Consider the following 20400-nt stretch of genomic DNA (forward strand, 5'->3'; position numbering starts at 1 on the left):
TTTTTTTGGCGGCCATTTTGGACGCCTTCTTATATTTCTAGGTTATCTGATCACTCTGCAATATTGGATGATCTCAGCATAGGGGCTGGTCAAATATGACTATTGGTGACAGGTTATATTTCATTGCCAAACTGCAAAGGAACTCCAATGTGGAAAGAATACAGGTCTTATCCCCTGAATACATGTCTATCATAGGCAAAAACACAACCAAAGACTGACCCGGGTGCTCGTTTCCTCTATGGATAGTGTGCATCATTCCTGACCAATTAGGAGTTGCTTGTTTGAAGTTGATCGAGAGCTCCCATAAGATATCAATATCTTTATTGATGGAAATATATTGAATAAATCATTTATTAATAAAATTAATGATTCCATTTTATTTGTTTTGTATTATTTTTTTAATTAATAAAACAGTTTTATAAAATATTAAAAATATAATATATAGCGTCTGTTATTTTCAAAAACTTGCAATTTTGGCAAAATATATCAGAAATGGCAGCCATTTTGAAATTCAAGATGGATGCTATCACTTGGTGAAAGTTTTAATGGTCTCAATGGATTTGTTGAACTCACAAACATAGGGATAGACACCAAAATTATAGCTCTATGACAAGAAATAAGTGATTTATAGCAATTTTAAGGGTACGGCGGCCATTTTGGACGCCATCTTGGATTTCTAGGTTATCTGATCACTCTGCAATATTTTTGTTGATCATAATAAAATCATTGACCCCCAAAACATGGGTTTAGACACCAAAATTCCAACTCTGTGGTGAAAAATAAATGAATTATAGTAATTTTAAGATTTTTTGGCGGCCATTTTGGACGCCATCTTGGAAAACCACTTTCCGGTAGCCCGATTTTTAGGACTTTTTTTCCGTTATTCCTGAGGTCCCATAGTACCAAAATCAGTTAAAAAACCTTTTGTTGCAATTTTTTTGACGTAACCTCCCTTATTTTTATATATTCCCCCGTCTAAAATAGGTCAAGGTAAGTACGGGTCAATAGGCACATTTTACTCCAAACTACACCAAAGTATTTTGGTTATAACGATTAAAAAAGTTTAATTACAGTCGCCCTATTAGAGGGCCTTTTTTAAAACACGCTGTACTCCGAGACACGCTATACCCCGATTACTGCTAAACCCAGTGAACGCTCACCCCAAGAAATCTTGGGGCGAGCGGTCACCGGGTTGTGAGCGTGTGGCCGTGTGGTAGGGCTAATTTACACTACTATGAATATTTCTTCAAAATATACTAAAGTTCATATGCAATATCTTAATTATTGTCTTGTTATATGCAACATCTATGGTAATATTATCTAATATGATGACACAATTGTGTGCTTTCCTATTACTTCACTATACGCGTTCATAATAGCAAAAATCAAGTCTTATACCAAGAGAAATCAGGCCCTCGTAAGGGTGGTATCCAGTAGCAGAGTCAGCGTTGTTAGTATCCTCGGTATCCCAAACGAAGTATTCACTTGTGGCTCGCATTCCATGAACCTGCAACACAAGTAAAATAAAAGTGAGATAAAAAAACAACAACAAGAATACAAAACAAAAACAAACAACACATTCCAAAACAAGCAAACAAACATACGAATTAAATTGACGCATGCTGTTTACACTATAAGAAAATGTTTCCTCAACGAAAAGTCATTAATTCTCTACGTTGGGTAAAATTGTGCACAAATCTAATACAGACTTGACATTTAATATGGAATATTTTTTCGCAAAATTCCAAGACTGGTCTGGAAGGTGTCTGCATAAACCACACGGGCTAAATATCAATTGGGGTGTGTCGGGAGATTGTGTAAAATTATTTTTTGATACAAAATGTGCTTTCTATGACCTTACATTATGGTGCTAATAATGTAGCGAATTTGTCTAAAATAAAAATGGCGGATTTTGGGAGGTTGAATTTGAGCTTTGGGGAAGACACAATTTCGGACTTTGTGCAACATTGTTCTGTTATTAGCAAATTTATTTGGGTTTGAGGTGATATTTTCTAAACTTCGTCAGCAATTGGCATTCATCACAGCTGAAATACACTTGCAATATACCAATTTTTTGAACATGGGAGGAGCTTAAAATATGGCTATTAAAAGTGGTACGTATTCAGAGAGTTTGAATGGCCACCCTGAGGTCAAATGCTATAAACTTACGGTCAAAAACAACTGCGCGGATTCTTGGTCGTCCAATGAACTCACGCTGTTTCTTCGTGTACAGTAAGTTTATAACATTTGGTCCCAGGGGGCCATTCAAACTTTCTGAGTGCGTACCACTTTTTAGAGCCATATTTTTAAAGCTCCTCCCACTTTCAAAACAGGTAGATTACAAGTGCATTTCAGTTCTGACGAACACTTATTGGTATTTAGGTTCAGTAAATATCACCTCAAACCTCGATAAATTTGATACTGTCAGAATAATGTTCTTCAAATTCAGAAAATTTGCCCCCACAAAAATCAAATTCAATCTCCTTAAATCCGCCATTTTAGGCTAATTCACTACATTATGAGCGCCATAATGTCAACTAATGCAAAAGTCATTTTCTGTCAAACAATTATTTTACATCATCTCCCGACACACCCCAATTAAAATTTACCCCGTGCGGTTTATGCGGACACCTTCCAGACCAGTCTTGGAATTTTGCGAAATCATATTCCATACTAAATGTCAAGTCTGTATTTTACCCGATTATAACGCAAGAAGGGCTCTGGATGAATACTATAACCAATGTCTAAACAATTTTTGCAGAATAAATTAAATAAGTTTGATGAATTATCGTCTCCTGGACAAAAGCTGCAGCATATAAGATGAAAATGAAGATGAAACCAGGAGTGTTATTTTTTTTTAAATCTATAGTATAATGATGGTTCAAGTCTACCGGTAAAATAGCTATGGATTTATTGATTACACATTGCTAGTTACCTGTTGACATTCGTAGTTGAATTTGAAAAGAAAGAAGCTTGTATCTGTTGGCAGGTAAATAGGATTAGAAGTATACCCACTGGTTTGACAGCAAAATTCGATGCGAGTATCTATGTTGTAGACGCCATCAGGTAGTTCACCACTGTAACTGTTTACATTGTTATTATTTTCGTCATCCCAATACACCGCGCCTCCTGTCATGCCTGAAGAAATAAATACGGAAAGACTGGCAACTCATTTTTGTATTTTGTGGTAATAGTACATCATGGTGACTTATTGGTAAATGACGCCGTTATTACAATGAGCGTGTTTATAGTGGTGTTCGGTATTTAAACGTTATCCTTGTGTGTATTCGCCGTAGAAGTGATGATGCAACAGGATTAATTACCATGGGTTTAAAACAAGTTTTGAATATATCGCAATACGTTCTCTGCATTGAACCATATATGCCAAGGAACAGGGATAAAGACCTGGATCGTAATAATATCAAGCTGATCACTCGCACATGTAAGATCAGTATCTTTGAAAAGAGCTATACTAATAATATTGTATTCAATTTATATGATTGCAGACATACACAGGTGATGAGTGCAACCTGCTTGTAGTGCAAGACGATAAATTCAGCAATTGTTTAAACCTATTGCTATGGTAGTTAATCCTGTTACATCATCACTTCTACGGCGGATAGGGGATTAGGCTGGAATGTCACTTATCCGTAGTAGTGATGTAATAGGATTAATTACCATAGCGATGGGTGAAAACAATTTCTGAATGTATTGCCCTGCAATATAATTAGGCTGAACTCATGACCTGTCATGTCCGTGTATGTGTGCAATTATAGATTGAATACAATACCGCTCTTTTCGAAGACACTAATGGTCCAGGCGTGAGCGGAACATACACTGACTAAACATAATGTGAAATTTCCAAAGAAAGTTACAGCGTACGTCTGGCGCAGGGCAATACATTCAAAACATTTTCACCTATCGATATGGTAATTAATCCCGTTACTTCACTACTTCCGAATCCGATTCCGCCATAGATAGTGACCTTAGCATGTTCGGGTCAACACAACACAATGCAATGTTGGAGACACAAAAACAGCGCCAATTTCAAATAGGTTTCCGTCGAAACGACATACAGTGTCGCATCAACTTTGTGAGTGACTATGTTATCCGAGAGACAAATTCGAGCTCGGGGAATTATATAACATACTCGACTACCCTTCGACTTCCTTGAATAACGTTATCGCGGCGTCATGTTTATAGTGATATACGGAAAATTATACTGCAATATCCACGATTTGGAAAGATTTGCATTCCGTTATGTGAGGCAATAAACGTTATTTGTCAGCTTATAGTGGCGACCAGTAACGTTTAATGTGTACTTATTCGCTCGGATAAGCTGGCTTACTGCCAGGCTGTTATCTCAACATTTACATTAATTTTAAACATAATGATCCAGGTTGTGATATACTGATACCAGAGATACATGTAGTTGACATCATGGGGTACATATTAAAACACGATGTTTACTCACAATGTTCAAATTCACATGTATGACTGGGAGTCACTGAGCTGATTTACACCTTATATTATGCAGTCGTACGTGTATAGCTCACCTAAATATGTAAAAAAAACCAATGGACTGGAGGAGTCACACCTCTTGGTGCCCGTGTCTCGATGCTTCAGGCACTTCCAGCCTAGCCCATTGGATCTATTTCTTCTTGCTTTTCTACTTATTGTAATATGTAATTTGTATTTTTCCTTTTAGATTAAAATAAATCCATATAAATTTACAAAGTAGAGAAAGACCAACGCATTGATAGACTAGAACAGTTTAAACATGTTAAAAATGCTCAAGTATGGGATGCGTGGTTCATGCTTTTCATAACTCTTCTTCGCAAGAACTTTTACGTTGAAATAGAACTGGCCGTCTAAAAGGAAACATCAACAACTTTCTTGAGAATATCAAAGTGTAAATAAAAATATCATTACCACCAGGACAACTGCCTCCCTTTCGAAAGATACAATACTGTCCAGCTGGCCAGCTCCGACCATCGGTATCCGCTATATCTACTGTCTTCATACAGAAATACTGAACCATATGACTTATGGAGTATGAACCACTCGGCAAATGGCACTGAGAAGAACATGCAGTCGCTGGACTATAGTCTTCGGTGTCATGATATCGTTGTCCTGTTGCCCATTGGCTTGGACATCCAGTAGTTGGCTTGAGTAGACCGTATGTTCCCATTGGCCAGGTTGCTAGGGTTTGAAATATGTTTGAAATAAATAATTGCTCCAATTGAATACAAAAACGATAGATTTCACACATTTTTTGTCCTATTACATTATAGCTTACTTAAGAGCAAGTTGAAGAATATAACACGCCAACGACTGTGTGATTTGTGGTCAAAATCTAAAAAGGCGTCCTTTGCTCATGAAAAAAGCACAATTTCTAAAGTAGAATATATTTTTCCACATTCAACTCTTATAAGAATTAACTCTCTTCAAGCGGGTCGACAAGTTTAATTTTCAGCATGAAACTGTATTAAAATGAGTACAAACAAGCCTAGTATTTGTTCACTAGTTCTTGAGATAGCTCTTGATATTTTGAGAAAATATGTCAAAACGTTCCCTTTTTTTGTTGAAGTCTATGGCTAGCATGCAAATTAAAAGAAACAAGTTACAAGTTCGTTGAATAGATTCATCAGGTTTGTTCAGTAAATAAACATTTTGGATTTTTGTTTGACAAAACCAAGTGAATACTCACTACAATATTTCGTCCTACTCATCGGAGGACTTCATCAGGTATGACTGATATGGTCATCTGATCCACTTTCCCGGCAAACAAGTTTGAGTGGTTTCCGGTGTTCCTTAGTCTCTTTTGCAGACTTCAGTGGTGGATCATAGACGTGACTTAAGAGGTATTACAGAGAGGTAAACAGAGAACCTCTCTGTTTAGGGTCTTGGTGTCCCGTCTCCTTATTTCCATTGCTTCCCGCACTTCTCTAGATCTTTTATCGTGTTCCCGTCCAAGGATCTTAGATTCTTCCCAGTCTATAACGTGGTTTGCCCGTGCAACGTGATCTGAAATTGCTGATTTTGTTTGTTCCATTTCGGATGTCCTTCGTTCAGAGCGGGTGTACTTTTTCTCACTCGCCTTTTTCACTTCTGCTTGGTGTTCAGTTAACCTGGTACCTAAAATGCGTGAAGTTTCTCCGACATAACTGAGGTCACAATTTTTGCAACCAATTTCATATATGCAGTTACCGGTTTTTGCTTTTTCCCGTTTGTCTTTTGGATGGACTAAGATTTGTCTGAGGGTGCGGTGGGGTTTCATAGCCGTGTCAACTTTGTGTTTCTTGAGGACTCTTTGGATACGCTCCGAAAGGCCGCTGACGTACGGGATAACCACCATACCCTTGCTCTTTTCCTCAGTGGTCTTTACTTTACTGTCCATCGCCCAATCTGGGTAGCCACAAGTTTTTAAGGCTGTACGTACACGTTCTTCTTCTTGGGTTCTGTCTTCCGTTTCTGCATATATGAAATTGGTTGCAAAAATTGTGACCTCAGTTATGTCGGAGAAACTTCACGCATGTTAGGACCAGGTTAACTGAACACCAAGCAGAAGTGAAAAAGGCGAATGAGAAAAAGTACACCCGCTCTGAACGAAGGACATCCGAAATGGAAAAAACTAAATCAGCAATTTCAGATCACGTTGCACGGGCAAACCACGTTATAGACTGGGAAGAATCTAAGATCCTTGGACGGGAACACGATAAAAGGTCTAGAGAAGTGCGGGAAGCAATGGAAATAAGGAGACGGGGCACCAAGACCCTAAACAGAGAGGAGGGCACATACCTCTTAAGTCACGTCTATGATCCACTACTGAAGTCTGCAAAAGAGACTAAGGAACACCGGAAACCACTCAAACTTGTTTGCCGGGAAAGTGGATCAGATGACCATATCAGTCATACCTGATGAAGTCCTCCGATGAGTAGGACGAAATATTGTAGTGAGTATTCACTTGGTTTTGTCAAACAAAAATCCAAAATGTTGAAGTTACAAGTTAATCAGTTGTTATCAGCAGTAGCAATGTGACAAGAATATTTATTAATATTTAAAGATTTATAGTGCGCTACGCACAGGCACAAGGCCTAGACGTTGATCCACAAGCCTCAGCGCACTTTACAGGTTGTCGCTGACCACTACGGCCCACATCATTCCACAAACCATTTAACAACAAATCAGGGACTTTGATGCTTCAAGAGCGCACACCCTAGACATACCACAAATAACCATAGCAACCAGGATCAGCTCCCCGAGTTTCGTACGGGTTACTACGAGACAATTAGCAGTTAGTTCCTTGTCCAGGGGAATTTCAAGCTAACTCGATTTTTTTTTCACGAGAGCGTACTAGGCACCACCAGGGTTCGAACCCGCAACCTCTCGCACCATAGTCGAACGCCTTATCGATTGAGCTAACTTGACTGCTAACTTGACAAAACTACCCTGTTAACAATATTGATTTCTTTTAAAGTTGTCCGTGTTTTTATATAGCAACCTAATTGCCGGGCCTAATTGCTGGATTTAGTTACTCATGTTATATCATTTTGTACATAAAGACGCTAGACATGCTAGAAAAGGATTAAATAATTTTTATTTTTGAAGTCAACCTTCATATAATACTCACGGCATATTTGCGTATTGCAACCCTCCGACTCACTCGAAGATCCACTGCAAGCACCACTATCAGAACATGTCCTGGTTCTAGTCCTAGTTCCACCACCACATGATTGACTACAAGAGCTCCATGCAGTGAAGGCACTCCAGTAAGCTAAATAAAGTTCGGGTTATAGAATATGTGATGATTTTTTCAAGGGGTTTAAGTTCGGGGTTCCATATTTAACATATGTACAATAAATTCAGTTTTCTCCCCATGCTGCATTTCGATTTAAATAAATGAACCATGAGATAATTCCGTCCTTTGGAGGGGAAGTTAAGCCGTCGGTCCCGTGTATAGAAGAGCCATATCTATACATGAAGACCTGGGTTGCAAAAGTTTTCAGAATATTGTCGCCAAATAATGAGGTAAAGAGAGGTAACCGCACAGACTCTGACACAGACCCAAGACAGAAAAGCCTGGCGAGCAGCTGTAGCGCGCAAGGGCAACATACCCGGAAACCGTAAACGACGACATGGGTCATTATCAATGCATAATACTCACGGCATATTTGCGTTTTGCAATCCTCCGACTCACTCGAAGATCCACTGCAAGCACCATTATCAGAACATGTCATGGTTCTAGTCTTAGTTCCACCACCACATGATTGACTACAAGGGCTCCATGCACTGAAGGCACTCCAGTATGCTGAATAAAGTTAGGGAAACGGTAAGGTTATATATGTTTTGATGGTGGAGAGGAGGAGAGTGTGGCTCATTAGAGTGCTCGTTTCTGGTGCATGAGGTCGCGGGTTCGATACCCGGCAGTGGAAAACTTGATGGGATATTAAATTGAAAAACAAAGCTTCTTACCACAATATGTAGTGCGGTCCAAGAGGTGATCAAGTATATCTTTTCCCCAGTTATGTCGCATGGTAAGTGGCTGTGGGTCATCAACAAACCACAGGCCACCTTCTTTAAACTCGTGATCGTTTCTTCGACAAGTTTTGGCTACTAAAGGTGCTACTACGCCTTGACAAAGACATATTTCTGCAAATGGTAGAGACCATCTCAAGGCACCGCCTCGTGAAGGATCTGGTCTCCTTTTTAGAACGCAAACGTAGCTCTGCACCACAGCCAGATGAGCTGTAAATGAAAGAACTTTAGATTAAGGTACAGCCTGGTATTATATGTTTATAAATACCAAAACCAATTTGCTGTAAATTGATTATTACTGACTTCTCGATTAATCTTTTTAAACATGCTAAAAGCATTTCTATTAAAAATAAATTCATTATTTGCCTGCCTGCTTTGAATAAAATACGTCAAAAAGAAATCAGAGACATTGCGATTTCCAAACGTAGACATCGGACGTACGTTGATCTATTCAAAACCACTCTCCTGTATCGAAGCGAGGTCACGTATTTAGCTATTTTTGAAGATATTCCACGTGCAAAATCGATGTAGATACATCGTTGAAAATGCACAAAATTTGTCCATTTCACAATATATTAAAGACAGTCAAAGATAATGAACATGAAGGAAAGTCTAATTATTATTATGATCCTTTTTGTTTGTAACAAATTATTATAATAAAGGTACAGCGACGTGTAAAAATGGACTAAATTTAAACGCAATATTCACACGCAGAGATTGCCCGTTGAAATGTGTGTGATACTTTGCGTTAAAAAAATTACATTGCGATTTCCCATTTTGGATTCCAACGTAGAATAAAAACGCAGATGCTACGTGAAATATTCTGATTTTACCTCATGTCTAAGTCCATGCAACGCGCCCAATTTTCAGGACGAAAAAGTCTCATTTTGAAAGTAAAGTCATGATGTATGTATGTAGTGATCTTTAATCTACCAAAATATATGTTTTGGGGCAACTGTAATATTTGGAGAAAACAAAAAACAATTAGGTTTAATGAGCATGTAGGTCAACATTTTAATCAAAATCAAAAGCGGTCTGTATGAATTTAAGCAGAGACTCAGCTTACTGTTGTTTTTTCAATCACTATGTCCTCTATCGACCTAGGTTAGAAGCTGTTGAGATTTGATCAAATATTATAGTCTCTATTTCAGCTCATTTGTTCTCCTTCGTGACGAATGAGCACAATCCAGTCTGGAACCGAGACTAGCAATATTCAACACCGTATTAACGTACGCGAAAACGTACGCGAAAACGTACGTGCTACGTGCTGCGTTATTAAAATCGCAATGTCTCTAATATGCGATACAAGTTGTGCATCATTAGATACTCATTAGCATTTTAATGTGTTTCAACTGTAAGTTAATATCTACTGTCCCGGTTGCTATTGCCAACAGCCGTGTAACGAAATGATTAATTTAGTAGGCCTATATTAAAAAGTAAATTTTCCTTTAGATTGTGAGCGCAAAGCTATACACTTTTGACGAGTAATTTCTCTCGATTTTATTGGTGATCAGATGTAAAACGTCTGAAAACGAAACTACTGAAATTTAATTTCAGAAATAACTGCAAAAACTATGCATTTCAAGTTTTCATATACAAAATTATTGTTATCGAATTTTGATATTTTTTGTTTGTTTTGTGAACATTGTATGCTGAATATATCAGAAACAAATACACAAATATACTAATATTTTTATAATGATATAAATGTGGAGATACTGCGTAGCTTGAACGGAATATATTATGTGTTTATGGGGGCACACAGGGTCGTGGAATTTGGCTTGTGGCGAAATATTATTTTATATCCCGTGCCTTCTATTTTCATTTATTTATTTAATCCAAATTATGGTGTCATTCACCCCGAGTGAGAAATCACTCTCTCGTATCATTTCGATTAGACTATATCGTAAAACGTCTTTTGTAAACGGAGGTCTTGTGGACGACGCAAACTGATAATGAGTTGCAGCTTGTAGCAGTCACTTAGAGAGATAACACCTCTCTATAAAATCTCCTTGTGCGTCAAGATTTGGACACACCTTCTTAGTTTAGAGCGAGAACAATTCTCGCTAGTTATTACTTTGATAATGGAGTTTGTTCTACCAGTTCACTTGTTAGTTCTTATATAAAGTTTCGTACGGAATGAAGAAGATGTAGTAAGGTAATAAATAACTTAAATATCAGTAAATTGTGGTTTTGATTGTCTTGATGTTGGTGTGATAATCTTCGCGCTTGGCTGAGTCTGAAAGCCTAAATAAGACCCTGGTCGAACCTCTAGTTCTATGGAGAGCTTTTCATTAGCGCCCATACCAATGCCAAATCTACGATGAAGAGCAGATGAACAGAACTACCAATCTGAGGGACTAGCCGAAACGAGTGAACCAAGACGCATTTACCAAGCCGTGTGATTTATCCTGGTACCTACCTCGCCGCCTAAAATATTTAGCGAGTCCTATTCCCCAAAGCTCTTTATTAGACTCTCAACGAGTTGTTTTATACATTATAATGTATTGTATCTTTAAAAGAAATGTACATCAAAAGTATACACATTTTCAGAAAGAAAATGATGCAAGGAATGACGCTCCAAATTTTATTTCCCTTGCTACCTGTCTTTTCGTCCCCCATAACAACTGATCTTAAACCTACAAATCGACGAATACTGCATATTTATGTTCTAAAGACACAAAATTAGAAACGATTTTATCAAATTGAAAAATAATTCTTTTGTTTTAAGAATATGGGTAAAAGGATTTGAAAAATTGGGATAATTAAGATATAAAAACAGCATATGGTCCTAATTTACAAATCTTTATTTACAATACAAAACAATGTCTAAAACTTCCCACAATTTAATGATTTATTGATTAATCGCATATCTGTTCTTTGTTTCTCTCTGAGCTGTGTTAGCGTTAATAAATATGAGATTTCCCGAGAGGTGTTTTAATACATTGTTCTACATTAAGTTGCATTTCTCAATATTTGCTGTATCCCAGCAACTTATGCGTGGCTATTGGCTACCATTAAAGTTTTCAAAATACCGAGAATTATTGCAATAATGCTTGAGCCATATTAAATGTGTGATTTGCTCCACGCCCTCAATTTTCCTTAACTTTGTACTTTTTACATGATTGTAATGTCCAGTGGTGTACTAAAATACAATGTGTTAGACTAAGGCAGTACGTGCTTTAATTAGAGTAAAATTTAAGTTTTTATATTAAATCAGGAGATCTTCGGTTTCATTCAGAGTTCACCGATCGAGTGAGGGCTAAACAAGCGTGCATTTGAGAGAGGCTTAAAAATGCGTCGTCTGAGTATCGATCTAACGAGTGAGCGTCCCGGAATCTGACTGGTTCAAAACATTAATTTCGGACGTGGAATCTGAACACCTCGTTAATTTCGAAGGTGCTCGTTCGAAATGAGTTGAAAACCTTAACATCTGACGTCACGAGTTGAACGTCGTATAATATAAAATTCGAACGTGCTACTTTTTGTGTTACAATTTGGCCTAGTATAGATGAGAAGAAGTGAATAGATTTAGAAATTTTTCGACGCGAATTCGAACGGTTAGATTTCGTATTCATTTGTGTGTGGGGAATGCTGTCCAAAAACAACTTGCGCTGGGATCACTGATTGGGCATTCATACTGCAGTTACTGTCCGTTTTCCTATACACAATACACAGTGCTCTTACCATTGACGCGTAACCTCTACAAATAGTGTATGTTAGAAGTATGGGTTAGTTAACGTCGCTGTGTGAAAAAATAACCGGCCAATATTAAAAGTACTCTTCTAAAATTCTAGAAAATATAGTTTTGTAACATGTTTCTAAATTTTTAGCTAATTTAGATGTTTGGAAATATTCGCACTTTGGTGTTTTAGTGTATGCTATAGGTAATAGTACATTGCCTAGTTAACGTCACTGTGTGAAAAATAACCGCCAATATTTAAAGTACTCTTCTGAAATTCTAGAAAATATAGTTTTGTAACATGTCCTAAATTTTTAGCTAATTTAGGTGTTTGGAAATACTCTATCTGTCAGCTATAACGTTTTGATATTCTATATACATTATAAAATTAACAAAAGGAAGTTATAAACTTACCTGTGACGATGATGAATAACATAACAGAAACTTCAAGTTCCATTCTAATAAGTTTGTATTTTATCCGTTTACACAAATATTTTCGGAATTTGATACAAATGTTGAAGAACTTTCTGGAAAGCTGGATTGATCAAACTACGACTGAATATAAACCGAAATACTCCTTAGTAGTATTAGTCCTAACTTCCGTTTCAGACACGGATACATCAGTAATGAAGTAGTGGTTATGTGGTATCTTCAATTGTAATCGATATGCCTAAACGTCACATATTTTACACCGAATTGAACCATAACAACGTGGCACGTTTCTCACTTAGGGAGGGGTGCTCCCATTAACAAATGTCGGGGAATCCTCGGATTTGCTGCTAAGAAGAAAATGTGGCATTATTGTGACAACAGAATTTCATAAAATTTGACCATGAGTTCGGGCATTAGGTGACATTGACGGTCGTCAACCGTGCAGCTTTAACTCATTGGCTCTAATGATCACTAATAGAATCATCACGATTAATTATTTATAAGATTAGGTTTTAAATATAATTATTAATTATATAGCTCGAGCTAAATTAATATTGCTATAAGGGCTGAGTATGGGCAAACTTAAAGTACAGGTAAATGAAGAGGGGAAGCAACGAGTTACCCCAAACCACAGCGGCAGGTAGTGACAGGGCCGCCTAGTGCGAATATGTATTTAATTTGGAAGGGTCATGTTTGCTTTTAATTTTGGGACGTTTGTCCAAAATGTGATATTTTTGCTGATATTTCAAAAAAGCGACAGTTCTTTTCCACATACCTACGTTAGCATTCGCTTTGTTGATTTACTAATATGATATATTTTGTGACTGCAATTTGGCGTTTTCAATGACAATTTTAATGAATTAACCTTCACTTTTAGGTAATTTATGCACAATTCAATTTTTTTACAATTCCGCTGGGACCACTGAATGGGCATTTAAACCTATAATCCCGAATAAAAATGATTGAAAGCGCTTCATAATTATGTTAGAAATTTGCTGCGTTGTTAGATCTTCTTGACTGCTAATGACAAATCTACTATTTTTTGCAACACACCGCATTTTGTGCAACTCTGTCTGTCAGCTATAACATTTTGATATTCTACATCTGTCCATTATATAGTTAACAAAAGAAAGTTATAAACTTACCTGTGACGATGATGAATAACATAACAGAAACGCCAAGTTCCATTCTAATAAGTTTGTATTTTATCCGTTTACACAAATATTTTCGGAATTTGATACAAATGTTAAATAACTTTCTGGAAAGTTGTATTAATAAAACTACGACTGAATATAAACATGATAACGCGAAATACTCCTTAGTAGTATTAGTCCTTCCGTTTCAGATACGGATACATCAGTAATGAAGTAGTGGTTATGTGGTATCTTTAATTGTAATCGATGTACCTAAACATCACAAATTTTACGACGAATTGAACCATTGCCACGTGGCACGTTTCTGTGTGTGATCACTTAGGGGTGCTCCCAATAACAGATGTCGGGTAAACCTCGGATCCGCTGCTAAGAAGAAAATGTGGTACTATTATGACAACAGAATTTTATAACGTTGAGAAAGAGTTGACATGACGTCAACCATGAGGCTTAACTCATCTTGAAATACGCGTACGTCTGTGGCAATACGAGGAGATAAGAGTGCCCCCGGAAAGAACATAAACCGATATAGATTTTGCAATATTGGCTATGAAAGAACGATTAATTATTGATGAGATTGGGTTTTAAGTGTATATTAACTATATAGACAAAACTAAATGAAAATTGCTTTAATAGAAAGTGCTTTCTTTTGAAATGTCGCATTAATTATCGCATATACACGTATTTATCATTCAGTAAACATGAATAACGACGTGTCATTTGTTAATAGCCAAATAGTGTAATTTCGTATTGTTCAGCTTTCATATAATTACTGTACAATCATCATCATAAGTCGGCTGCGGAGCAGGCGACTGCAAGCTTTCTCCAACTATTGCGATCTTGGGCAAGCGCGCGTAGCGAAACAATTTTGTTTGGCTTCTACTGTATTGCTAAGTGAAGTTATGATGAAATTACTGTCGGAACATTAGGCGATATTTTCTGATATTGACTTCCATAGGAGTGCATGGGGGACTTGATAATTTTTGTGCCCCCCTTTCAATTTTTGTTTTCATTGAAATCTAATTTTTGTTTAATACTTTGTATATTGTCATTTTCAACACATCTGTGAAAGTGAAATTTAATATGAAAATTCAAATTTTTAGGTGGTAAAAATGTGATTTTTGTGCTAATTTTGGTCAAATATTGCCATTTTCGGCCATTTTGAGCCCATTTTAGGCCAAAATGATGATTTTTGCCAAGCGATTACAAAAAAGTGCTTTCGTCCAGCAATTAAGTAAACTTGAATTGTTATGTGAAAAGGATACAAGTTTTTGTCAAACTATGTTTCCCTTTTGTCAGAAGATGAATTTTGGGTGAAAATTGACTTTTTTCCCCAAAATGCCCCTTTTTGACCCCTTTTTTGACCAAAATGATGATTTTTGCCAAGGCATATCTTATGGAAAAAAATATTAAAAAGTGAAGCCAATGTTGCATTCTGGTTCCTAAAGCATTGAATCTGTTGTCAATGCAAACTAGAGCATCTGAAGAAGATTAATTTTGGTTTTATTCATCATTTTCTCCAAAAATGAGTTTTCAGTGGCACAGATTTAGGGCCTTTTTATTATCAAGTAAATAAATAGCGCCTTCGCTCAGATGTGCCTGTTCCTATTCAAGACACAATATATGCCGAGAAGTGGAGTGGTGCATACTGCAGTTACTGTCCGTTTTCCTATACACAATACACAGTGCTCTCACCATTGACGCGCGACCTTTACAAATAGTGTATGTTAGAAGTATATGCATTTGCCTAGTTGACATCACTGTGTGAAAAATAACCGGCCAATATTTAAAGTATTCTCCAGCAAAGTTTTCTCCAACTTCTAGCAAATATATTTCTCTAACATGACCTAAAATTACAGCTAGGTTAGATGTTCAGAAATAGTCGCACTTTGGTATGAGTGAGGGCAAGGTATAGCTAGCTCATAGCTAGCCAACTCCCCGTGTTAATTGAATGGAGATTTGACCGAAAATATTGGTAACGGACCGCTCAGTTCTGAAGGATGCCACAAAAAAACGGTAAAAGCTACATTTAAAGTATTCTATGAAATTCTAGAAAATATAGTTTTGTAACATGTCCTAAATTTTTAGCTAATTTAGGTGTTTGGAAGTATTCGCACTTTTGTGTTTTAGGAAGGATATGTAAACGACAGATAACACCAAAAAATATGAAGAAATTATTTCCAAACCGTGTTAAGTCAACAATCATTATGTTGCTCATTTTCAAGAATGCTGGTTAACAATAAGCAGACCATTGTCTCATTTCGTGAACAAAGGTCCACATACCATTATTACCTTGCGTTTCCTTTATAATCGGTTACCCAACTGAAACTATAATACCAGCTCATTGCGATACCGCACATGTAAAACAGACACATGTGCACAACCAGAGAAGATCTGTAATCAATTGAGATGTTTTCAATGAGTGTTATCTTCGTTTAATAGCTTTTAATGGGGTTTAAGTCCTGCAAAGGTCGTGGTGAATTCTACTGTAGACATGACTGCATCATGGTTGGTCAGATTGTAGATGGTTTCATTTGGAATCCGATCCACACGCTTGATGTTTAACATGACTCTGTAGCAAGATGTTGTAAAGGCGTTGATCTTATTGGTAAAGTTTAAACCTATACACACAACTAAAATTGTTCACTTACGTGAGCTTTCGACACGACGACTCTGTGTCTTTTTCAAACTGATGGTGATTGGGTTATTGATTGATTGATTGATTGGCGTTGATCTTGCTTCGACTACTTCTTCATTGTACAATATGGAACCGTATTGTTGTATTACTGTATGATTGTAAACTGTGCTAGGCGTGTTTCACTAAGCGTTATGACTTGTCGTAAAGGGTGTCAACAGTACGTGAACTTGTTTCACAAACAGTCTGCGACCCCGGGGGGGGGGGGCCACTCAAATATAATGATGTAAGCATGCGTGACCAAAAAACGCGTGAAAAGGGGTGTTTTTCTTGGTTACACGTTACGCGCGTGACGCGTTAAGGGGGTAAAAACGGCGATTTTCATGAAAAGGGTAGTTTTAAAATCGTTTGTAACGCATTTAGGGTACCATTTTAATCCGCTTTTCAAATCTGCTGAAACTCCGATTCCGAAAAAAGTTTATTCCAGTGCCGGAATTCCCCGTTCGTATCCAAACCTAGTGTCACTATGTTATGCAAATATATTTCATGACGTATTACATGTGATTTAACCATGGCCTCGTACTTCTATGTAAAAATAGCGTTTAGATTTTTAAAAAACGTGCATATTAATTATAATTAATGACGTCATATAAAATTGTGATGGGTATATAGTTCAGTGGACAAACGGGGAGACAAACGAAAATATCATGAATTTCAAAAAGATTTTTAGGACCTTTATTATAGATTCCTCACATTATTTACTACTCCTGCTGGTAGATTTGTGAGTTCCCCTTCTCTGGATTACATTAGGAAATTATATTTGCAGTAAAGCATGAAAAGGGTACACAATACCGGGACACGATAATCAACTTTAGGTGCCGAATTCGGAACCAACTACGATGTGAATACTGTTAATAATGTTGCCTCTGGATAACTTACGCTGTGTATTGGTATTTTATATTCTCACAAAACTTTACGAGAATCCAATCAGATTCATGTAACAAGCTACGAATCTGAAAGACCTCATGGTACGTATAGGCCTACACTCTGAATTCATTGTGTCAATGTCATTATTTATATTTTAAAGTGGTATGGTATACCGGATCGCCGGAGGGGGGGGGGTATATCCGGTAGACTTAGTGTTCAATGGCAAGTTTAGGCCTACAAAAAATTGTTCAATTTGTCAAAATCCATCAAAACTTGTAAAGTGGGTCAAATATAGACAAAAACTTGTTTAGGGGGTCAAAATTAGACAAAAACTTGTTTAGGGGGTCAAAATTAGACAAAAACTTGTTTAGGGGGTCAAATTTTTTGGGAAAGCGCGCTAAAACTTGCTTAGGGGGTCATTTTGCTCACAGAGGAAAACTTGTTTAGGGGGTGTTCGAAAAAATTTGGTCACGCATGCGTACACTCTCATATTTGAGTGGCCCCCCCGGGTCTGCGACTCGTGAAGAGTATGGAAATGGGGCAAAATCCGTAAATAGCGTGACCGTTGCCATGGAAACGGAATGGAACGCGCGGGTTATAAATTTGCCAACATGGCAGAAAAGATTTTCCAGACTCTTAGCAAAACAACAAAAATTGAACTATCACAGAGTGATAATACCCCTCCTAAACTATTATCACCCTGCGATAGTTCATGGGAAATTCTTACACAGTCTAAACATGTGTAACGTAATGTAAATAATAACGTGAAAGAGGACAGTCTGTCGAAGAGAAATCATGACCGACTCGTAGAATGAAATTCCACTGCAGTACAATGGGCCAGTAATTCTCGTTTTAGCATGGTAACGGATAATTTGTTTGGAATTATAGGAGAAGATATAGTGCTAACACCACAAAGTAAATCAATTCGCAAAAAGTGTCTTCAAGGCGAACAATATACTCGTCTCAAGGCGGGGTTGGAACTTTGAGAGGTTGTAACATACGATTCTGCCGTTCATGTTCTTATTTGGTATTTTAAAAGCTAACTTGACCAACTATTACGTTAATCTGGAGCATAAACGGAAAGCGCGCAATACGTTCTAATTTTAAAGCTAAAATGACCAAATATGAGGTGGTGTGTGGGGTGGTGTGTTTGATTGCACTTTACGAATATTCGGGGATCTACTCCTATTACACTTGCACTGATATTACCTTTCATCAATTTCATGACATCTTCTTCAGTTAGCAGGGACTGTAATAAAAGTAAGTAACTAAAGTACGCAATCATATCCTTTAAAACACATGGCCTGATCAGTTTTATTCAGTTATTTTAGATTTTGTTTGTAATAAACCGAAAGATAAAGTAGACAAATTTAAACAGTCAGGGACCGTCTACGAAATCTCCTGTTCAGACTGTGATGCTATGTACATCGGTGAAACAGGTAGAAAGTTGGAAAAACGGCTATCTAAACATAAATCAAAGCCTGCCGGTTCCAAATCTGCTGTACATGAGCATATCTCCAGGAGTAAAAACACCCATCAAATAGACTGGGAAAACGTAAATGTGCTGGAAAAAGAACCCAAAGAATTTTCCAGAAGGGTCCTAGAAGCCATTCACATCGGGAAAAAAGGACCAAACTTGAACAGAGACACTGGACTGGATTTAGATCCAGTTTGGGACAACCAACTCATACCCAAGACCACCAGGGGGACGAGGACAACACCTTTGACGTCATCTTCTTCTAGTGTGACGTCATCGAAGGTTGTCAACAAGCAATAAATCATCAGAGCCATAACATCCGGCTGAGGACGCAGTTGGTACTGTGAAAGCGCTCCCGGTAAGCGATCAAATTTTAAGTAGTGTTGAAGTCAAAAAAATTCTTCTAATATACATTGTTTTGACCCGGTTTCCTAGGGTAATCTGTGCAAGTAGACGCCGTCCCGTTTTTTCTTCTTTTCCTTTTAATGCTTCTCCTTTTTCTTCCATGATATTTTTATAGACTCATACATTATTCATTGGTCAAGGGATATTTTATTAAGGGATATAAGTTGGAGTCTTCTCGACGCTTTGATAGTCCCTAAAAACATCAAAGTTATATTCAAAATTATAATTGCCTTTAATGACAAGAAATTACTTTTACGTATTACCAGTAGTATATTACATTATGTGCAGTTATTCATCAAGCATTGGACGTCGAACTTTCCTTATCACGAGTTCCACTTTACAGTCCTAAGCGACCTCGTATTGAACAGAACTATAATTATTAATATTAATTAATTTTTGATCATCGCCAAACATACCACCGTAAGCCCTGTGTTTAAAGGTGCATTGATTGCCAAACATACCACCGTAAGCCCTGTGTTTAAAGGTGCATTGACATACGTCGAATCATACACTCTATTTACATCTGGAATTTGCAATAATTGATTTTAAATCCGCCGGGACGTTGGTTAATTGTTGCTCCTCCATTTTGGATCTTAATTTGGAAGGGTCTCAGGGTTTTGAGGTAATGCACTTATTCGTCCCAGCATTATGGCTGGTTTATATACTTTTATGCGCAATATTTTTATATTTTACATTTGCTACAGATATCATGTGCATTATATATTTTTTTAAATATATTTGTGCTCTAAAACTTTCTATGCTAAACAAGATTTACACTAAAATTTAATTATTTACGGATATTTATATTTAGTGTTGGTTGATACTCCTATGTAGCTCCTATTTTATGCAAGTGACCAGCTTGATAATACTAACTCATCTACATGTGACAATAACCATTCAATCAAATGCGGACTCAAATCGCAACTGAGATACGGAATGTTGCATGTCCTAATATAGCCTTCATCCCGACTTGGTTACTCAAACGCAATCCTGGCATGGCATATTTGTTCCGATAATAACTCGCACAGTACAGTAAACTTGTCTTTATCAACCGTTGTTTACCATAACACTAATAATAACACCAATTTTATTTTTAAAGCCTTCATTGGATCCTGATATATAATATCCAGATACGCTATTTATAAACAATTTT

The 20400-nt window shown here is 37.1% G+C and overlaps 1 protein-coding gene across 2 annotated transcripts; it reads right to left on the bottom strand.

Annotated features, from left to right (window-relative positions):
• Positions 1-896: 896 nt before the first annotated feature.
• LOC140138194 (uncharacterized) lies at positions 897-12738 on the bottom strand. Of its 2 annotated transcripts, none has more exons than XM_072160114.1 (7): positions 12635-12738; positions 8476-8748; positions 8168-8311; positions 7634-7777; positions 4933-5202; positions 3016-3138; positions 897-1507 (listed from the first exon to the last, which is right to left on the bottom strand). In XM_072160114.1, exons 1-7 carry the CDS (start codon positions 12675-12677, stop codon positions 1482-1484), a joined length of 1023 nt encoding a protein of 340 aa, XP_072016215.1. In that variant the 5' UTR covers positions 12678-12738; the 3' UTR covers positions 897-1481. The 2 variants fall into 2 exon arrangements, with proteins under 2 accessions (XP_072016215.1, XP_072016214.1); XM_072160113.1 differs by having other exon boundaries at positions 2936-3138.
• Positions 12739-20400: the final 7662 nt, after the last annotated feature.

Source organism: Amphiura filiformis, chromosome 17, assembly GCF_039555335.1.
Source record: "Amphiura filiformis chromosome 17, Afil_fr2py, whole genome shotgun sequence".
In the NCBI taxonomy this organism is placed as follows: Eukaryota; Metazoa; Echinodermata; class Ophiuroidea; order Amphilepidida; family Amphiuridae; genus Amphiura; species Amphiura filiformis.